The sequence below is a fragment of the Micrasema longulum genome, unplaced genomic scaffold, assembly GCF_059751315.1.
Source record: "Micrasema longulum isolate JH-2025_06_02 unplaced genomic scaffold, ASM5975131v1 h1tg000219l, whole genome shotgun sequence".
Lineage (NCBI taxonomy): Eukaryota > Metazoa > Arthropoda > Insecta > Trichoptera > Brachycentridae > Micrasema > Micrasema longulum.
In genome coordinates, this window is record NW_028277424.1 from 385,877 (window position 1) to 406,693 (window position 20,817).

The window sequence follows — 20,817 nt, forward strand, 5'->3', positions numbered from 1 at the left end:
CAAAGCACATTTATTTTTAAATATTGTTTTTTATTAGTAAACCTTTATTTATAATGAAAAAAACCATAAAGAAATAAAAAAAAGAACACTTTAGGTTAAACTTGCCAGGAAAGAGTCATACTCTTGTGTTTGGCAAGTGTACGAAATAATATAAACCAGAAATAAAAATGCGTAATAAAAAAAATAATAAAAAAAACTAAATTAATTATCGTTCACAGCCATATATACACACATACATATTATGTACTTGATATTATGATTAAATTATGTTTCAAAATTATATGAAATATGTCCTTTCGCACGGGACACCCCAGTGAAGACAGTGACACCCCTAAAACATGTCATAATCCTTTTAAATGCCTAGATTTCCATATTTCCTTCTATAAAGTGTTCTCAATCTACTACTACTACTATTACCATTACGCCATTTTCCCGTAGAGGTAGGCAGAGAGAATGGACCGCCACACACGTCTATCCTGGCATACATTCCTAGATTCTTCCACATTCATACATCTTGTCATACATGCCCATCGGTTCTGTCTGCTTTTGACATGACTAAACTTAAGATTTTGGTTTATCTGATCATGCCACGTCTTTTTTGGTCGTCCTCGTCTCACGTTACCGTTCACTATCGCCATATATACTTGTTTTACCATTATTTCGTCGTCCATTCGTTCTACGTGACCAAACCATCTCAGAGACCTTTACTTAATCTTATCAATTATACTTGACTCAGATTTACACTCTCGCCTGATTTCATCATTCGTAACTCAGTCAAACATAGATTTTTCACACGTTCGTCGAAAAGATCGCATTTCAACCGCGTTCACTCGGCTTTCATCCTTTCTCTGTCAGTTCCATGTTTCACTTCCATACATATATGTTGGGAATAAAACTCCGTTATGGACTGCCAGTTTAGCTACGATTAGCGTATTTTAGTTAGCAGCTGTGTTCTTAATCTCTGATCTAAATTATGATTTAAAAAAAAAAAACTTAAACCTCGATACACGCTCGATGTACATGAAAAATGAATAATATCGTAGTTTACTTCTAAAAAATTTACTTTCGAATGTCAGCAATTGTGTTTTTTCCGTAGTTTTAAAAACATAAAATATATTTTGAGTCTTCTTAAGCTTTCTTGGGCTTCTATGAATTTGTTGAACAGACGGGAAATCAATTTTGAGAGGGAGAAATCGAAAAAAAGGACGCCGGACGAAATACGTAAACTTGAAAGATTTCGCGGAAAAGACTTGTCAGTGACAGATCCTAGGAGCTGGTGAGGAAGGGAGGTGAGGAAGGGAAGGGATGAAGGGAGGGGAGGAAGGGAGGGTGGAAGGGAGGGGAGGAAGGGAGGGAGCGACAAATGGTGAGGTCCTTATTGTATTCTTAATGGGTTGTCGATTTGAAATTCCTGGCCACTTTTTATGTTCAAGTGCACGTAAATCACTGTCGGATATAAATGTGCCTAATTCATCTTATTTATTAAGTTTTTATCATGAGAAATCGCATTTGTCATTTTGACTATGTGCCAGTAACGTCCTTGTTACTGGCAAAAGCAGACCAAATATTGTTTTTATTGATTTAATTTCAGATTCAATAAGTAAAAGACAAAAGAGAAATTGTAATTCGAAAGAAAGTTTTCAATTTTATCTAATTAGTCCGTGCTGACCCTCCTGTTATTATTTTAAATGACAAAAAGTAAAAAATGCCCTTGGCATATTTCACACGTATCTTACAAATGCACACGGTCAGGTCTTTTAGACCGGTATATAATCGGCCATTGAGGTATTTTCTTACAAAACAGCGTTATATTTTATGCCTATGACTATTTTTATTGCGAATATTAATGATAATACAAATGCCTTAAAATAAAAAAAACTTATTTAATATAAATTTCGAAATACACAAATAATTTAATCTTATACAGGTGTACAAAATCACTTTATAAAAAAAAATAACGCTCTCCCGGTAAAATAAATATAATGATTTGAAAAAAAAACGTTCGATAACATAAAAAGAAATTGATGTATATTTTAACTATACCTATATTTGAAAATGTAAAATAGCAAATAAAAATTTAAAAAAACGAGCAGTCTGTTAACTTAGAGATGTAGTAGAATTTATGTGAAAAACCACTGATTGTCTCATCCCCGAATCTGTGCATATTTTAAATTTTTTATTAATTTTAATAGCACAAGTGACTTTCATAAAAATATGCAGACTTAATTAAAGTTTTTGTTTAAAGTAAATACAATGTTTAAGGCAAACGGTTTAGAACTGCGTCCCCACAAGATAGGTATAATTCAGTACCAAATGAAAAGTTCTTACCTAATACAAATTCAAACACAAACGTATTTTTATATTTTAAATTAATTATTGTTTTTTTTTGTTAATCTATAATAAATTGTTACATGCATATAAGAATATAAAACAAAATGAAAAACTGATTATCTAAACCGCAAGATCAGAATGTCAGCAGATATTGATTTTTTTAGTAGAGATAGATGCAAGAACCAATGAGGTAAACATTTTAATAAATATAAAAATAAACATATGAACATTCATACAAAAAAATTAACAATCAAAGGTTGTATCAATATTAATAACTTTTATTGCATACAGCCTTTAAACATTAAAAAAAACATAGGGGCTTTCTTTTAAAATGTGTTTTTTTTTTATTTAAAAACTTTTTTATCACAACAGGCCTTGTGGCCCAATTAAAGTGGTGAATTACAACACCGTACACCCAGGATTGAAAAAAATCACATTTGATTTTTGTGTTCTGTATAGAAATCAAACCCAGAACCTTTCGTGAGTGAGTTAAGTGTCTTTACCATCCACCGTGGAGACCGCCGAATTTAACTATGAATATAAAATATTGTGATTTGAGGTTGAACGATATTTGAGGTTGAAAGTAGACTGAATGCTATCGAAATGCGATCTCTCAAGCAAATGTGTAATAAAAAGACCTATGATAGTTACAAATGTCGAGATCCGTGTGTTATGTAAGGCTGAGACTAGCATTATCGACAAAATCAAGAAAGAAGTGCCGCGTAAGTCTAAACATGATGTTGACCGAATGGACAGCGAAAGAATGGCTAACAAGATTTATGATTCGATTGTTTATGAATGTAGAAAACCAGGAAGACTGAAGAAGACATGACACGATCAAATTCAACAAATACTTGAAGATGAAAATGATAAAAATGTCTATCACAGCATGGGCTAACTCTTAGATATAGAAACGACAGAACCCTTTCAATACCCATTCACCGCTTCTTTTTTTGTTTCATCTTTCACAGTAGTAGCTGCCCGATTACGAAATAATCTACCTACTAATGTCAAAGACGCCTCTTCTTTATTTACATTCAAATCACGTATGAAATTTTATTTCCCAAATATTTAAGTTTTTCCCTTTCCTCCCTAATTCCTTTCCTCTTTACCCCCTTCTCTCTTTATAGTGAGTAGGTAGAAAGAAATCACCTTAAGACAATTTGCTCGCCCTTATGCATGTGTATGTAAACTGTGTATGTTTATAAAGTGTTTAAATAAATAAATAAAAATAAATGAATAAAAGCAAGAATAATCGGCGTGCGTACATAAGAAGACGTATGAATGTAGAGGAAGCGAGGTCTGTATGCAAAGACAGAGTTATATGGCATTCTATACTCTCTGTCTACCCCTACGGGAAGCGGCATGATGGATTGTCGTTGTTTGACATTTGTTTACATTTGCTATTGACGCTCGGCACTGACAATCTTTCATTTTGAATGAGTCTGTGTTATATTTATGTAAATATAAAAGTAAAATTTATGTTTATATAAACGATATACTAGTGTGAATATAAAAGTAGTATTTATGTTAATATGAAATATATATTTAAATTTATCACCCAGTTCAGTGTAGTTATAACCATATCTTTATTTACTTATAATTTTGACCCGCCAGGGTTATACTTACGAGTACGTTATGCCTCGTCTGGTTAGGTATAATAAAGTGCTTTTTAATGTTGATTTTTCATTTGACCTCAGTATAATTTTTCAAGTAGTCACTTAAGTCATTGTTCTGTGTAAGTCCATTTTAAAGTATTTTTAACTCTCCTGCATATGAACGTAGTTATGCAGAAAGCAGCCAACCCACAATAAAAAAAGATATACTGGTGTTATCGGGTGCGGTAAGGTCAATTCTATGTTCTGCTTTCTGACCCCTTTCATACAAAAAACTGTAATAATCACCTTATGAAAATATTTCGATGACAAAAACGGCATTTCTCAATTTGCAGAAAACACTCACAGCACTAGACAAATCTTACGTTACTTTAGGAATCATTGAAACCAGTCAAATACATCATTTGATTCTGGTTGGTAATAATAATAAAAAAACTAATATATTCATTGTTTATCATTTGTGAAAGACAATTTCAACTGTTGTGTAGATTTGATTATTCACTCTTTTCATAAAAGTGCTATTATCTCCGTTTCGCTTTTCTATGGCTGGCTGTTATCTGCATATGTTTATTTGTCTTTGCTTTTTAATGTGGTAGTATTGCTGTTGTCTGAAATAATATATGTGTTTGTCAGCATTTTTGGTTACTGTTTTGTCATCGTCTCGTATGTTTCCCAAAGCAATTTTGTTAACAACTTTTGTCAAGTATTTTATTTCAATCAGGTGGGTTTTTTAGTACAGTTCTATATTCAATAGAGGAATATTATTGGTAATTGATCGTAGTGTTGATATCAGAAGTAAAACGAGTGTTAAATTCTGTGATTTTGGTCATTATCATTCCATGTTTGTTCCTTAATTGGAGCATATGGTGTCAAAAAAGATCCTCCAAGTATCTCCGTCGGCTGCCAGCACCTGTGGAGTCCTTCCAAGTCAGGTTAGTCTCCCGTAGTTCTGACACAAACTGACGACAAACAGTCAGCAGAGGACGTCCGGGGATGCTATTCTGAACAACTCTCGTGGCACGAGAAAACAGTTTTTCTCGTGTATTTTGTCTGTGTAAATACACGAGATAATACGGACGCGAGAGCGTTTGGAATACCAGCCCAGGAAGTCGAGGACCTCAAGCTCTATTAAAACCTGTAGCTCAATCACAAATAACTGTTGACGTGCTAATAAGCGACGTGATAACAATTTCTCAACATGGTTGTTTATCATATTCGCGATCACAATGCAACATCCGTGAACACCTAATATTAAATGTAACAAAAAATACGTTTTGCGACGTATAATCCTGCTGCGCAATCACATATTTGAATTTCACCGGAGTAAAAATGAAAAATATTCCAAAATTGCTGTTGTTATTTATCTATGTATTATTTATGATGTTATTTATTGCATTTGGCCAGCGGTTGGCAAGCCAAATGTCAAGAAAAACATTTGCAATAGTAATTGTAATTTGATTTTCACTTTTATGTATTAGATACTTCTTTTTATTTTTTATAGTAAACGCCGATTTTTTACCAGCGAACTGTATTTATTTCCGACGAAAACAAAAAACAAACCGACACGAGTGTTGACTTAGAGATAATGCACGCGTTGACTTATAACTGCATTGTGATCGCTTAACATGTTTTTAAGCACGTCGATAGTTATTTGTGATTGAGCTACTGATGCCTTGTAAAGTAGGCAAGCGTGGTTAAGGTTCTCAGAAGACATCCGCAGTAATGGCCAAGCAAACCGCATTGCCTCCGCTTGATAACAGTTATCATCGGAGTTTGTTCCGTCCGTTCTCTTATTACTTCTTTCCTTATAAAGTCAAACTACCGCCACCCAAGATTCTTCTGAGACATCTATTCTCGAAACTCAAAATTTTGCTGTTTTGGGCCGTAGTGGAGTGCTACGATTCGCATCCGTAGAGGAGAATATGTGTTATGCAGGTGCTATATAGGCGACATTTGGTTTTCATTGGTTTTCATAGCTACCCGTTAGTTGATAAGTTGCAAAAGTTTAAGTTAGTTCAGGTGCAAATTGGTAATTTTGTACAATAAAACCCAGTCAAAAGTTGATTCCCTGCTTGTCAGCTTTAGTAAAAAGAATCCACATAGTAAGGAACTGTAATTAAATGGTTTTACAAGGGTTTTTCATTCTTAAATTACCGTTTCTTAAAAATCTCCCTAAAACTTATTCTAGATTTAGTGCTACTGTACTATATTATATATTATAAGCTACGAAACAAATCAACAATCTAATCTGCTTCTTGTTTAAAAGCAATGCAGTTGTTAAAATGAAAAACTGTTTTCGAAATTTTACGTTTTTTGAGAACAACTCTTAGACAATCATTGACGATTTGGTCAGTATGAATTAAAAATACTTTTTTTAAATGAATTATGGTCCTTAACCTTTTCAGACCTGAATTAATTCCTGTATAAATATATATTTTTGCAGTTTTTTTATCATTTATACTTTCGAAATTATTTGACATTTATTTTTTACAAACAAAAGGTCTTAAATCGATTATAAATATATGTATCTTACAACATATGTTTGTCCTAGTTCGAGATGGGTTGTGGTCCCGCGGCTAGTGTTGCGGACTCACGGATTAGAGATCCGAGATTCAAACTCCACTCTACTTCAACTTGATATTCATTTTCTAATAGTGACTTATTTACAACTCGTTGAAAATGGCCCTTAAAATCAAAATATTTGGGTAAATAGAATTAATAAAAATATTTCCTTTTTTAAAAAATAAATTACTTCAATCTGATAATTTTAAATTGGTTTAAATATGTTTGAAACTTTTGTTACATATGATTTATACAGAAAATTGCTCCAAAACAAACAATCCCGCCAAAAGCCAGCTGTCAAAGTAAAAAAAATGATATTTTCTGTGTAATGCAATCGACATTTACAAAAAAAATACATTCGTACTTAAAGGTTCCAGTAATTAAAAAGTAAGCTCACCGGTTTTGAATTTCGGTAGGTACGAGTGTAAAACAAAAACCTAAAATTCGTGTATATTTAAATGAACACCTGATCTGAAAGGGTTAAGTCTAGTATTTGAGAGACTCGAGTCAGGTCAGTTTTATTCACTTTATTTATAAGTATTTTATTTTAATTGTATTTTTATACATTATACCCATCGAGCTAAAATTTACAGTCAATAATAGGTTGCAGTTATGTTATGTAATGTATTTATTTGATATAGTTGTACAAATGTAATTTGAACACCTTATTATAACTTTACTAATAAACAATATATTTACAAAAATTATTTTAAAAACAAAATATTGTTATAAATCTAGACGCTTTCCTATGACACTCTATTAACCTATATGGATGTTTGTTTTTATCAAAAATCATCATCCCACGAAATGATGCGATAGACCCAGCATCCCTTATCCTCTTATCCCCTACTTGCCTTTGGCAACTCATTAAACATCTTAAGTCCTTTATGATACAGATTATTTTGAGTAAGCTGGATTCTTGTTAAGGGGAGCCTGAAACCTTACCCTTTCCTCGTAGGGTAGCGATGAATTTCTTAATTACGCTGAACATTACAAAACATGTATTCGGGCAAAAAATATTTTTTTTAAAATTAATAATAAGGTATTGTAAATTAAGGGCATTGGAAGCAAAGATAGCAAACTCCGGTTTTGGTGTTTTCGAGAAAAATAGCAAAAACTGCTACACTAATGCCAAAGAGGGTCTTTATGTTAGAATTGTTATTTTCACTGAACTTTAACTTTAAGATACTAATAAATTAGCTATAAAAGAAACACTGCTTAGTACTGATTTAACATTTTCTATATTGACAACTCCTATAAAATTGTAAATATTCCGTTTCTTCCCAAATCCTTCCTATTTTAAATTCTTTCGCTTCTACCGTCCTGTAAGCAAGTCACATGTGAAAAGTTGTCTCTCTGATAAATCTTATCATATATTGCGTCCGCATATTTTGTACAAAGTGAAGTTGAGTGTTATATAAACAACTTAAATTATACAGTTCATCATCATCTACACGATACCGGTATCCGTGCTGCATCAATTATAAATTGCTCCATATACTTTTAAAAAAAAAAGAACTTTAAAAGTGAGTAACAATATCCATACAGTCCACTAAACTCTTAATCCCGCTGTTATCAGTGCTCAATACCTGAAAGGCATTGAACTGACCAAACAAACACGAATTCGAAAAAACTTTTTTGATATTTTTATGGCAAAGCCATTTTAAAAAATTAAATCTTAAGCCACTCATTGGCCGTACGAAATGGCTGATAGATATTGCTATGTTTGCCTAACACTATTTTCAAACCATCAGAAGTTTGATTTTAATCTACATTTGCCACTCAACTCATGATTTTTATAAAAATAAAGTTGATAAACTACAAAATAGCATCATAACCAAAAAAAAAATTTTTTGGAGGCTATCTTTTCTTCCAATGCCCTCAATTACTCTTTGCTTTACCAAAAGCATGTTCAGCACTGTCAAAGTATGTTAGATTTCTGTATATCTGCCACATCTCAATATTGTTCTCATACTCTTATTCTGAGCTTTCTGCATGACATTATATTGATTTTTAGTGCTCAAAAAGAGAACACAAAAGCAATTATTGAAATGCGGCAAAACTGTTGTCTTAAAAATTAGATAACTTGTATTTATTATTATTTAAAAATCTTAATTTTTAGAAATTTTATTGTTTATATCCTCAAAATATGATGAAAATTTAAGCTAACTATCTATTATTACCCCTAAATATTTCGTTTCTATAGATACTGTTAGACGCAAACCAGACAATCTAGAAAAAGCAATAATGTCTGGCCGAGTTGAAGGTAGGAAAAACCGGGGTAGAATCCCATAAATGTGGGCTGACCAAATAAAGGTGGCTACGGGGCTAAAATTTGATTTTTTTGATTTGATTGAGTCAGTTCGTCGGGTTGATGACAGATTGGAGTGGAATAGACTAATCAGAAGTGTTCATGGTGATCACGATCCTCAGCATTGAGGAACCGACTTGGAAGAAGAAGAATTTAGTTTCTTTTACTTAATCTATATTTTCTCGGTAAATGTTTAGTTTATTGAATTTTTTAATTTTTTCATTGCTTATTTTTTGCTTCATTCATTATTTTTTTGAAAAATTAAATTTTAATTCATTTATATCTAACAATTTCAGGTGAAACGTTTTAACACGTGTGTGTCATCGATTATGGACTATGAACCCCACAGTACCCCCTTTCCAGTGAGGTGATCTCACGATACATAAAGTTTTTTTCTTGATAACCTGATGAGGATAATTTCCTTGTTGTAAGACACTTGTATCTTGGTGCGAAGTACTGCTGATGTAAGTTATTCAGGTAATGTGATGACAGAGCGGTTCTTGAATTTGTTGTCAATTTTGAGTCGTTCCATGAGTGCTGACAACGCTGAAAATCAAAACGTTGCACTCTGGTGTAAATAAACTGTTGAAATGTGCAGCGTTGCAGTGTTTGAAATAATTATCCATCGCAAAAATAAAACAATGCATAGTGGAAATAATTTATATTATTTTTTTGTGCAAACATTAGTGAATTGTTATCACTGAAGTTTAAATACAGAAGTCATCCGTTAATTTAAATCCAGCTGTTAGATGGTTATTGCCAAGAAATATCTCACTGTAGATTGACAGGTATCTACAGGGTGAGAAGAAGCGCTTTCTCGTAGCAATGAGTTGTCCACGTCAGAGAACGAAGAGTTTCAAGGCAAAACGAATGTGTGAATGCGTTATGAAGATTTCTCCCATGACTGGCAAAGGTTGAATGTGATGCTTGCAGGATGCTTAATGAAGTTATCGTGTTGATAAAATGGTTGTTGGTACGTTGATACTAGTGTAGGTCAACGTAGGTTGTTGCAAACAATGTCATCGTGGCGGGACATTGTTTGAAACATTACTATGCAGAATTGGCGTAGATGGACGAGTTCTGCGTAGCTTTGCGTAGATGAGTGATCGGCGTAGAAGAGCAAATTCGGCGTAGCTGTGCGAGAACGGTGTAATAGGCGAGATCGGTGTAGATGCGTTATCGGTGTAGATAAGTCAGCGTAGAGGAGCGAGTTTAGTGAAGTTGAGCGTGTTCGTTGCGGTTGAGAGAAATCAGTGAAACTAGGTGAGATCTGCGAAAATGAGCGTTTTAAATGCATTGTTTTATGCACCATTAGGTGCAAAAAGGGAATGATGATGATAATAATGAAAATAAATTATTGTATCACTTAGTGCCGAAATATAATTGGAATTAGTCAGTAATAGTATAAATATTAACTAACGGAAATGAGAGATATTTATATAGTTATTTCAACAAAACGCTATGGATAATATTTTCTACCGCTTATTAAATCAAACGTATACAAAAAAGGTGAATAAGTAACATAATTAATATTTTCGGATACCTCTTTTGCTTTATCTCACAAAGTAGGGGGTTAACATTATAATATTAATTTAATTAACAATTCTTTATAATACAGATCCCTTAAACTTAGATCAAAAGGGGTTCACGTATATCCCAAAGGGTCGGGGGTTGAAATTTTAAATTAATTTTCTAACTTGGTACCTATGTCACTTATATCATCAAGAAACCAAACCCTCAAAGGTTTTCCGAAAGTTTCATAGAATTTTAATTATATCGGAGTAATTTTAATTAAAATTTAATGTAACGTTACACTCAACATTATTACTCATTAATTCAAACGATTTCACCAAAAATAACGAGTTATTTTACAAAGTGAACAAATAACTTTTGGGAAATCAAACCATTAAATTTAATTTAAAAGTACAAAGCTCTCAATTGAGAAGTACGCGTATATTATACCGTGGTAGACGTTCCGCGTAATAAGCGAAATCAAAGTACAGAAAATAATTACCATATTTAATTATTTTTCACTAATTTATCAGCAGACTAGTGATAAACACAATCAAGTATAGAACGAGCGTTTTTATTTATAATTTATTTTTCCATGTTTTGTAAGAGAAGATTTTTACTAAAGTTACATCAAATATCATACGGTAGTGAGTATTGGTTTAATTTTACGAAACTCAAAAAATAATATCTCATTGTTTTTCTCATGTTTAAACTAAAACTATAAGAGCCTTTATTAATTGAAGAATTTGAGATAAATAAGTCACTCGGATTCCAAAATAATATTAAAATCCCTAAATCCCACACAAGTCATGATCAAAATAGCTTTGTCTTCAAAGGTGTCAAAAATTACGATAATCTTCCCAATGAACTAAAAACTAATCTATCTATAAATATATTCTAAAGTAAATCTAAAGAATTTTTTTTGAACAAGTGTGAAAACTGCATTAATTTTTAATCAGTAAGAATGTATTGCTATTTTCTGTTTTTCTTTATTTATCCTATGTTTTTTTTCTCATGAACTTGTATATATAAACTCTAATAAATAAAAACCTATAATAATGTAAGTCACTCTCCAAGCATAAGCGTTAGTCTCTTTTTTTGGAGAGTTAAAGTTATATCATTTACTAGATGTATAAAATTAGATTTGTATAGAAAAAAAAACATGTACCATTAATGAAATTTATTAACAAGAAAAAAAAAATGGTCAATAATTTTTTTTATCCTTCCTGGTTTGTACAATCACATATTATTATGTAGGTTTCAGGTTCAATTTTTGGTTAGATAATAAATTTTCTAGTTCGGGTACTGTGCGCAAAAATTCACTATTAATATTGATTTATCTATATATTGATAAATAAAAGCCTTCAGGGCCTTTTATAAATATAATGTAGGCCGCATTCGGGGTGTACTGTATTCGACGTGTCGGTTTAAACGCTTGACTCACTCACGGAAGAATCTAGGTTTGATTCCCGATGAAAACACAAACATATTAAAATGTTAAGAAAAAACGAACTCGTTATAAAAAAAACTACGTGCGTTTAAAAAGGTGAGTTAATCAAAACGCAGACTGCAACGCAAGTTTAAAAAAAAACACAACATTACAAATACGGTATTATTTTTTTAAAAATTAGTAAGAAACTGTAAAAAAAAACATACAAAATAGTAAAAAAAACTAATTGTAAATAACAAGCTCTTAATTAGGCTTAATTTCAACGTATTAAATAAGAAAATGCAGTGCCTTTAAAAAAGAAATTGTTACGACTAGCAAACTAAACTAGAAATTACACTGCCCGTGACGTCACTAGTAGTTACCGGTGAGTTGTCCTGACTGGTGAGTTGGCTTCCCGGAAACCGGAAACTGATCACAACACTGTAGTTGATTAGATGATTCACAAGAAATTGTGACGTTGTTCAAAGTGGTCAATTTTTATATTTTTTTTCGTACATTTTTGGGAAACTTCGCGATACACTTAAATGCTCTAATTTTTACCGCGTGTGAGAAAATAACTTTCATAATCTATTTCACGTAGCACTGAACTTATTCATTTCTTTTATTGAACATGTAATACGATATACAAGCCTTTATATTTCGGTAGATTATAGGTAAAAAAAAATAGTATTGGTAATATTATGTAATGCAAAAAATAACATGATTATTGATCGAGAGTCAAATTTGCCATGAAAAATAGGATACACAGTTAAATTTAAGGCGTGGGATCTGCTTAATGGAACCAATTTGTCTTGATTTTCAAAATTGTCCTTCCCTTAGTCTGATACATTTTTTGCTTCTCGATGGCACCCGTAATAAATCTCCCTTGCGCCCTTAACAATGATAACTTTTTCTGGTTTGAAACTTTCCTTGTTTCTGTTTCATCATTCCTTCGGGCTAACGAGAAAAATAAAAATAACGAGTTTGGTTAACATTGGCTAGGGTCGTTACTAATAATGGAAACTTGGAATGGAGGCTTTGTGGTTAATCATGTAATTCTTAAATCATTGGAAAATAAAAGCCTACGAAATATGCTGCTTTCATTTATTATTTCTTTGTAAAATTACCTGATTAAGATAACACGGCTTTAATTAATATCTATCATTAAAAAAAAACATCAATTGGATATAAAGAGAGATTTGTTAAATAACGTAATTTGAAATTTTGATAAAGTCTAAAAATTTTTAATTTTTAATAATATGAGGGCTAGAAAATATCAATTAAAACTAAATCATATTGTCACATATTCAATATTTTATTGAGTGTTAGCATAATTTGTCTCTATTTTTTTCCAAATTTCAAAATGAGCATCAAATGTTAAATAAATTGTAAAGGTTATATATGCATATGGCTATTCGATATTCCAAATAAAATTTTCTGCTCAATCAGATATTGTATTTGCTTTAAAGGTAAATTCATTATTTTCTTAGATTACAAGCCTTCAAAATGGAATGCCAAGTAGACGAATGTGAGCATTTACGACATCTCCCTTTATTCGCGTTCAATCGATCAAATAAAGTTGCCGAAGCTGCTCACGATATTTGCAGTTTCCATCTAGTCAAGATTGATTAAAAAATTTTTTTTTTAAATAATAATTTTCATGAAAGGTACATGTTTTTTAAAAATTCTATACAGATCTACTTTTATACATCTAGTAAATGTTATCACCGTAACTCTCAAAAAAAAAAGACTAACTCTTGTGCTTGGAGAGTGACTTACACTGGTGTAGTTGTTTATTTATAAGAGTTTATATAATTTTGAATGTACGAGTGTATGAGAAAAAAAATAAAAACATAGAGTATATAAAGAAAAAAAACATAAAATAATAATACATTCATACTAATTAACATTTAATGCAGTTTGAACACGTGTTAAAAAAATTCTTTGGATTTACTTTAAATTTATTTATTGAAATATATTTTTTAATTGTTTTTAGTTCGTTGGGGAGATAATTATAACTTTTTACACCTTTAAAGACAAAGCTATTTTGACCATGACTTATGTGGAATTTAGGAATTTTAATATTATTTTGGTATTGGAGTGACTTACTCATCTCAAATTCTTATATTTTTTCGTCTTTATTAATTTGTAAAATGGAAGTTATTTTATAAAAATATGATGTATGATCCTTAAATATGTTATATAGACTTTCCGTATTGAATGTTGAGGGTTTCTTTAAAATTACTTTAATAATTACTCTTTGTACTATTTTAAGAGGGTTTAATATATTGGCATATGCTCCACCCCATCCTACAATAACATACAAAAATAGTACAATTGAGTAATAAGCTATTGTTGATTTATAATATATTTCTTACTCTAATAAATATGTATGTACATTTTCTAATACGTTTAACTAGTTTACTAATATGGTCTTTCCATTTTAAGTTTTAGTCTATGTATACACCAAGATATTAAATGTTATCTGTTGTATCAAGTACTGAACATATTAGATCGTATAACATATATAATCACATCTTAGTAATATGTTATGTCCAATATATTGATGGTATTATTAGCTCATTTGAAGGTTTTTTAAACCTGATGTATGGACTAGTAAGGGTTCAATGGACAAGGGAATATTATTGTAATATTAAATAGGTACGTGTAATACGTGAAAAGAGAAAATTAACATAATATATACAAACTGGTGCTTTATTTATTTAGTTATTTATTGTTTTATTTCATCATTACAACTTGACCAATATACAATTTTGCTTAATGTATATTTTTATCGAAATCATTTTAAGGTTCCTAGAATTCCATTTGTCCATACGCTTTGTAGCTGCAAGATGATTTTTAATAATAGCTTCCATGTGTAAATATGAAATGAAGGTTGTCGAACGTACTGTCAAATACGCCACATTCTAACCGTATTTTATTCAGTCGAATAACAAATAAATAATTATATTTTTTTTTATATGAGTTAAATATTAAATACACGTATTCGTATTTTTAAAAATAATAAAATATGTTACCTGGGGGGGTCTGGTGTGTGTTTCACTACACATGTGAGGTTAATATCTGATCCACTTCTCACGAAGAGCTCTGGACTGGCCATTATTTCAGCTCTGGATACTAAAAGGAAAAATGACAAAATTAAATCTTGGTATTAAAGGTTCGAAAACAAAAGAACAACATTAGATTTGGTCTTAAAACATGTGACCATATATCTGATTATCGTAAGTAACTGAAAAAGCTTAACATGCAACAGCGGAGAGATTTTTGCACCCTTTCACTTTTGTTCACTGTACTTCATAGTCCTGACGCTTCTATATAGCATAAAAAGTAGCATAAAAAATATTTTTAAATGTATAATTTTAAATTCCTGCGAAAACAGTCCATTGTACTGGCCACGCCCCTAATACGTCAGGATTCGGTTAAAAGTTTGAACTTTGTTTGTTACCGTTTGAATTTAAAGTTTTAATCGCTCGTTTTTAAGGAGATATATTTTTAACAACTTGATTATAAAAGTAAAGTATTAAAACATTTTTTTATTTAAAATACCACTATTTTTTTTTAATCCGTTTAAAATATTTTATACAATGTCCATGCGGCTTGACTTTGGAATTTCTACTAAAATCACGCCCTAAGAAACATTTACTTTCTCTTCCTTAATCTCTTATCTTTTCCTCTCTCTATATTCTCTTTTCCCATTAAAAAATAGTAATAATTAGTTTTTATATCTATTTTAGTACATATTTGTGAAATTCTACGTGAAAAAGTAAATATTATTGAAAATTAAAACAAAATTTGCAGATGCTATTTTATTACGACTATCAAATTGTAAAATTGTTTTGGGTATTTTAACATACGTTGTGTCCGTTTTTTTTCAAATAAAGAGAACAAAAGGACAGAACAAAAATAATAAAAGCAAATTTGCCAATAATGTACTTTCATTCATTATTTTGTAACAATTTAGTCGATAATTCACAGCGTCTTCGCCGTATACTGCCCAAATATCGCAAGCAGCTTTGCTAGTTTAATTTCCTTGATTAAACGCAAACTGTAAGAAGCGTCAAAAATGCTTAATTTAGTATACTTTAAATTTCATGTTAAAGGCTTCTAATTAAATAAAATAATATATGTAACTTAAAAGCAAACAGTATCGTTTAGAATTTCGTTTTCGAATCACGTAGGTATAAAATATTTAGTATTTTTGAAAACTTTTGGTGTTCATTTTTAAATTTGGCAAAAAACCGACACATCTCTCGTAATCTCAATCGCTTTATAACAGCTAAAATTATAGCGATTATTGTTTTTATGAAATCTGATACAGTGTATATTTTTTTAAAATTTTTTATTTTTCAAGAATTAACGGTACAAGTACCTTTTACATTACATACATACATAAGTATTTGCAGTGGAGTATATACAGTAACAACTTTTTCAATGCTTACTTAGAAAGAACATAATTAAAATATTGATTCCACACTAAAATGTTTTACAAGTAATTGTTTATAAGCTGGAAATTTCAATAAAAATAAGTCACCTAAATCCGAATGTTTATTACCCAGCGCATGTAGACGATTCAGTACTGAATTGCTAGAATATATTGAGATATGATTGTTGCAGTGATAAAGTTGAACTAGCCTTGTCACTTTAACTGGTACTTTAAAACCAATGAGGGCCAAAATTTTAGGGCTGTCCAATACTGAATTAACGATTTTAAATATAACTAATAAATCATGAATAGTTCTCCTGTTCCTTAATTTAATCAAATTTAATATATTTGAAAAATAATCATATTTACGAAATTCATGACGTTTTCCTAATTTAAAATTAACAAATCTCAAAAACTTATTCTTAACTCTTTCTATGGTAATTTGGTGAGAGTATACTTGTAATGCCGTATTAAATAGACTTCATGAACTCGGCAATAGTGATTCCTACGTATCTGATATATTGAGTGTAGGGTATTGTTCCTATGGAACAAACCTTTTGAACTTTTTCAAAGATGGTGAATGGTAATTATATTTATTTATTCATGCATTTCATAATAAATACAGCTTTTTGTTCATTTTGCACAGCTGTATGAAACAGTACTTATGATTTTCTTGTTGTATTACTGTAGAATGTTTTATAATTCAAACTTTCTACTGGATATGCTGTATAATTTTTAGGTTAATTTTTAAATTTAGGTAAATATGTTAGTATTATAAATATTTGTAAAAGGCAGATTTGCCGTTTATGTTAATAAAATATCTAAAATATCTAGATAAATGATATATTTAGGATGCCAGAGAACATGAAATAAATTTCTAACTTATGTCGTACCAAAATCTGATAAATTTCGACGCTTGTTTAACAATTCAGGCATATTGTTAATGTTTGTAACTCTGCCTCTAAAATATAACGATTTATAATCCATAACTCTTGACGTTTCCCACACCTGAGAACCGCCAAACTTTTGTTCCATATTAGGGCAATCCTCGTTGGAATTACATACATTGTGTGATTATTAAGTGTTCCGACCAAATAAAATATTTTTAAAGTTTACTTAGTGGTTTAGTTTAGTGGTACGAAAAATTGTATATGAAAAATGTATTCTTTCACGCGGTAAAAAAATAGAGCATTCAATTTTTTGACCAAGTTTTATCAAAATGCATAAATTAAAAAAAAAACTTTTTTGAACCGCGTCACAGGTTTTTGTGAATAAACCAATGAATTGTGACGTTGTTAAATATCTTTTATTAAAAACTCGAAGTCTAGGCATTTACAGGGCTTATGATCTGTCATTGACTGGTTTAAGTGGCCATTTAAGGGTTTTAGCGCTTATTCATAACAATTTTCAACAGATTAATTAATTAAACAAATTTAGATGTTTAAACATAGAAACAACTGTGAATATTACACAGTATGTAAAGTAACTACTTTTAAGATTTAAATAAAACATTATTTTTTAAAGAAAAGATGCACCACAACATCCAGACCAATTGAGAAAAAAATATTTCTTGCAACTGGCGGGAATCGAACCCGCGATGCCTGTTTCACAGTTAGCCGTCTAACCAACTACGCCATAGCGCATGTCCTTAAACTTAAACCAGCCAATGACAGGTCATAAGCCCTGTAAATGTCTAGATTTCTATTTACAAAATGTTATTCATCTCTATTTTAACATATTTATATTAATAACTTCCAGAGGGGTTGAATCCAGTTTTTTTCTACAGGAATTTAGATGGACTCAAAATATTAAATAAATATTTTTTTTTAAAATTATCTACTTACTTCTAAGAAATTTTCTACAAAGAAGAATACGATACATTTCAAACTTACAAGAATACACAAACTTTAAATGACTGGGGACCATTTTTTTAAAAAAGCAGAAGGTTGTTGGCAACGCTTTTTATCTGACAACTTACCCCGTTATCTGACATTCTCTGGAGAAAGAGATAATTTGACAACACATTTTATTTTCTCAAAGAAAGGCGGAAAACGCGATACAAGATTACTTGTTCGGGTTCCTAGAAAAACATTACAATGCGAAAATAAAACAGAGCCTATATCTTAAAAGTCCTTCATCAAAATATTATGAATAATACGATTAAATATACATTTTATTGAGTAATACTTGCTGTACCAAGTTTAGTGTTTCTTCAATGTGCTGTGTCCTCACTGAAATGTATTGGAAATATTTCTTTCTTATCCAATTTAATGATAATGAATTACACTATCACATAACAAATACATATAGATAAATAAGAGTGACAAATATGAAATATTAGGTTTTGCGAATGAAAAGAAATAAAACTTACAGTTTCACAATCGATTTCTTGACGTCTGTATAAAACACAAGGTGTTTCCAATAAAAATAAGGAAGGTGTAGAGTAAAAAGTTCAATTATATGGAATGTTGGAAATAAAAAGTATTTTATGAAGCGCGGTAAAAATTAGAGTATTTAATTCTACGGCGAAGTTTCTCTAGAAGTATGATAACATTAATAAATTGATTTTAATAAAATTTGAACCATGCCACTAGTTCTTTCGAATCAGCTAATAAAATAGTGTTGTGATAGATTTCTGTTTTACGGGAAGCCAACAGATGAGAACCTCTGACTTCACAGGCGGAGTAATTACAAAATCATAGCGCCGGAAATGCGATGAACAAAAATATTATTTGGATAGGTTTGACAATCTCGATTATTAAAAAATTTGAAAATGAACCGCTAAACTTTCTTAATACTTTCTTAATATTTTTTTTATATATTTTAGTTAAAAAGGGGCATAGAATTTTACGATCACTGCTATAAATATGTATCGTTTTTGGATGATCCTGTGTAAGTTTGATTTATTCCGACGTTTCTTTGTACATTGACGGGCTTATTGTCAAATGGCAATTTCTTCCAAACATCCAATAAAATAAATGTTTAATTTTTATAATTCAAGTTACAAAACATATTCAATATAAATGAAAAAGCTAAAGATACCTATACAAAAATAGAAATAAACATATTTGTGTAGTAGCATATTTGACGGTAGATGGGAGATGAATCATCAATCTTCAGGGCGTTTTGGAGAAAATTGATGTGTTTAAAAATAGTAAATTATACCGTGTCGCAGTCGGTAAGAGGCACATTCCGTGAGTGCCGGGAACCGTGTTGAGTTTAATTTCAGTTCAGTCTTTGTTTATGAAATTTGGGTTTTTGTGTATTTCGATTGCCTCTTAATTTTATTCATGCAATGTAATTACAAGGTATGTGCGAAATCTTTGGTTCGATTACAAAAAGATTTCCTGTGTCTATAAAGTGTTCCGTTATTGTCGATTTTTCAGGGTGCCCAAAATTAAATGCTTTTTTATGTTCATAAATTCTTTTCTTTGCTGTGCGCCCTGTTTGTCCAATGTATTTCTTGGCAGTTCAGTTAATAAACTGCTTCAGTTTCCAGGGGATTTTCGTCTTTTGGGTTTCGTAAATGAAAGAAGTTATGCAGAAAGCAGTTAGCTATATAACCGTGAAACTAAGATAATCGCACTTTTGTAAAATTAGTGAAAAATTAAACTAACATTTAGTTAGAATGTTATTTACTTTAAGGAATAATAAATAATGTTTACAATAGTTTTTTTATAATACAAAAAAAAGTTTCATGGTGTATTTGACCAGTTATTATGATTTTTAAAATCTGGCTTACCACGCAACCGAAGATGTGAATTTTGCAAAAACAGCCAGCCGGCCCAAGTAAATTCTAATGTATGTTTGTTGTGGCATTGTGTATTAAACATTTATTATTTTATATTTATATAAGGGTACTTAATAGTAAAGAATCACTTAATTTATTTGTTACGATAACTCAATAAAATAATTAAGTTATGTGTTAAAAAAATTAGGGTGATTTTTTAAAGTCTGACTATCCACATAACCGAAAATATTTATTTTGCAGAAAACAGCCAGATCTAATATTGAACAATACCTCATTCAAACTTTGAATGTATGAGGTGACATTCTGTGTTAAAACATGTTTTCTTATTACATGCGTTTTTAAATGAATGAATTAATATAATCAAAATACTTATATATTTATTTAGATATTTTTTTTGATAAAACTAGATGTCTGGAGGTATTTATCTTTCCATCAACATCAACACCGTAAACACAATCTAGTGCTGTGTGTGTTTTCTGCAAATTGAAACATGCCGTTTTTGTGATCGACACTATTTTTAAAAGGTGATTATTACAGTTTTTTGTATGAAAGCGGAATAGTTGTATTTAACAGAACATAGTATTGACCTTATTGCACCCGATAACAATAATTTCACCCGATAACAATAACAAAAACAAAAGGCGGCCTCCGTGGTGTAGTGGTCAAGACGCTTGACTCACGCACGGAAGGTTCCGGGTTCGATTCCCGGTGAGAACACAAAAATTAAAATGTGATTTTTCTTAAGCCTGGGTGCTCTGTGATGTAATTCACCACTGTAATTAGGCCTCCTGGCCTGTTGTGGTGCAAAAAAAAAAAAAAAAAAATGTAAAAAAAAAAAAAAAAAAAATATTTTTTTTTTTT

The 20,817-nt window shown here is 30.7% G+C and overlaps 1 protein-coding gene across 1 annotated transcript in view; it reads right to left on the reverse strand.

Annotated features, from left to right (window-relative positions):
• The window catches only part of LOC148283592 (kin of IRRE-like protein 3), a gene marked incomplete at its 5' end in the record, with an annotated part of 81,511 nt that overhangs the window by 46,715 nt on the left and 13,979 nt on the right, over positions 1 to 20,817 (reverse strand). Inside the window, one exon of the mRNA XM_088243602.1 lies at positions 14,800 to 14,899. Within this exon, the coding sequence (XP_088099728.1) occupies positions 14,800 to 14,899 (100 nt within the window). The remainder of the gene's footprint in view (positions 1 to 14,799; positions 14,900 to 20,817) is intronic.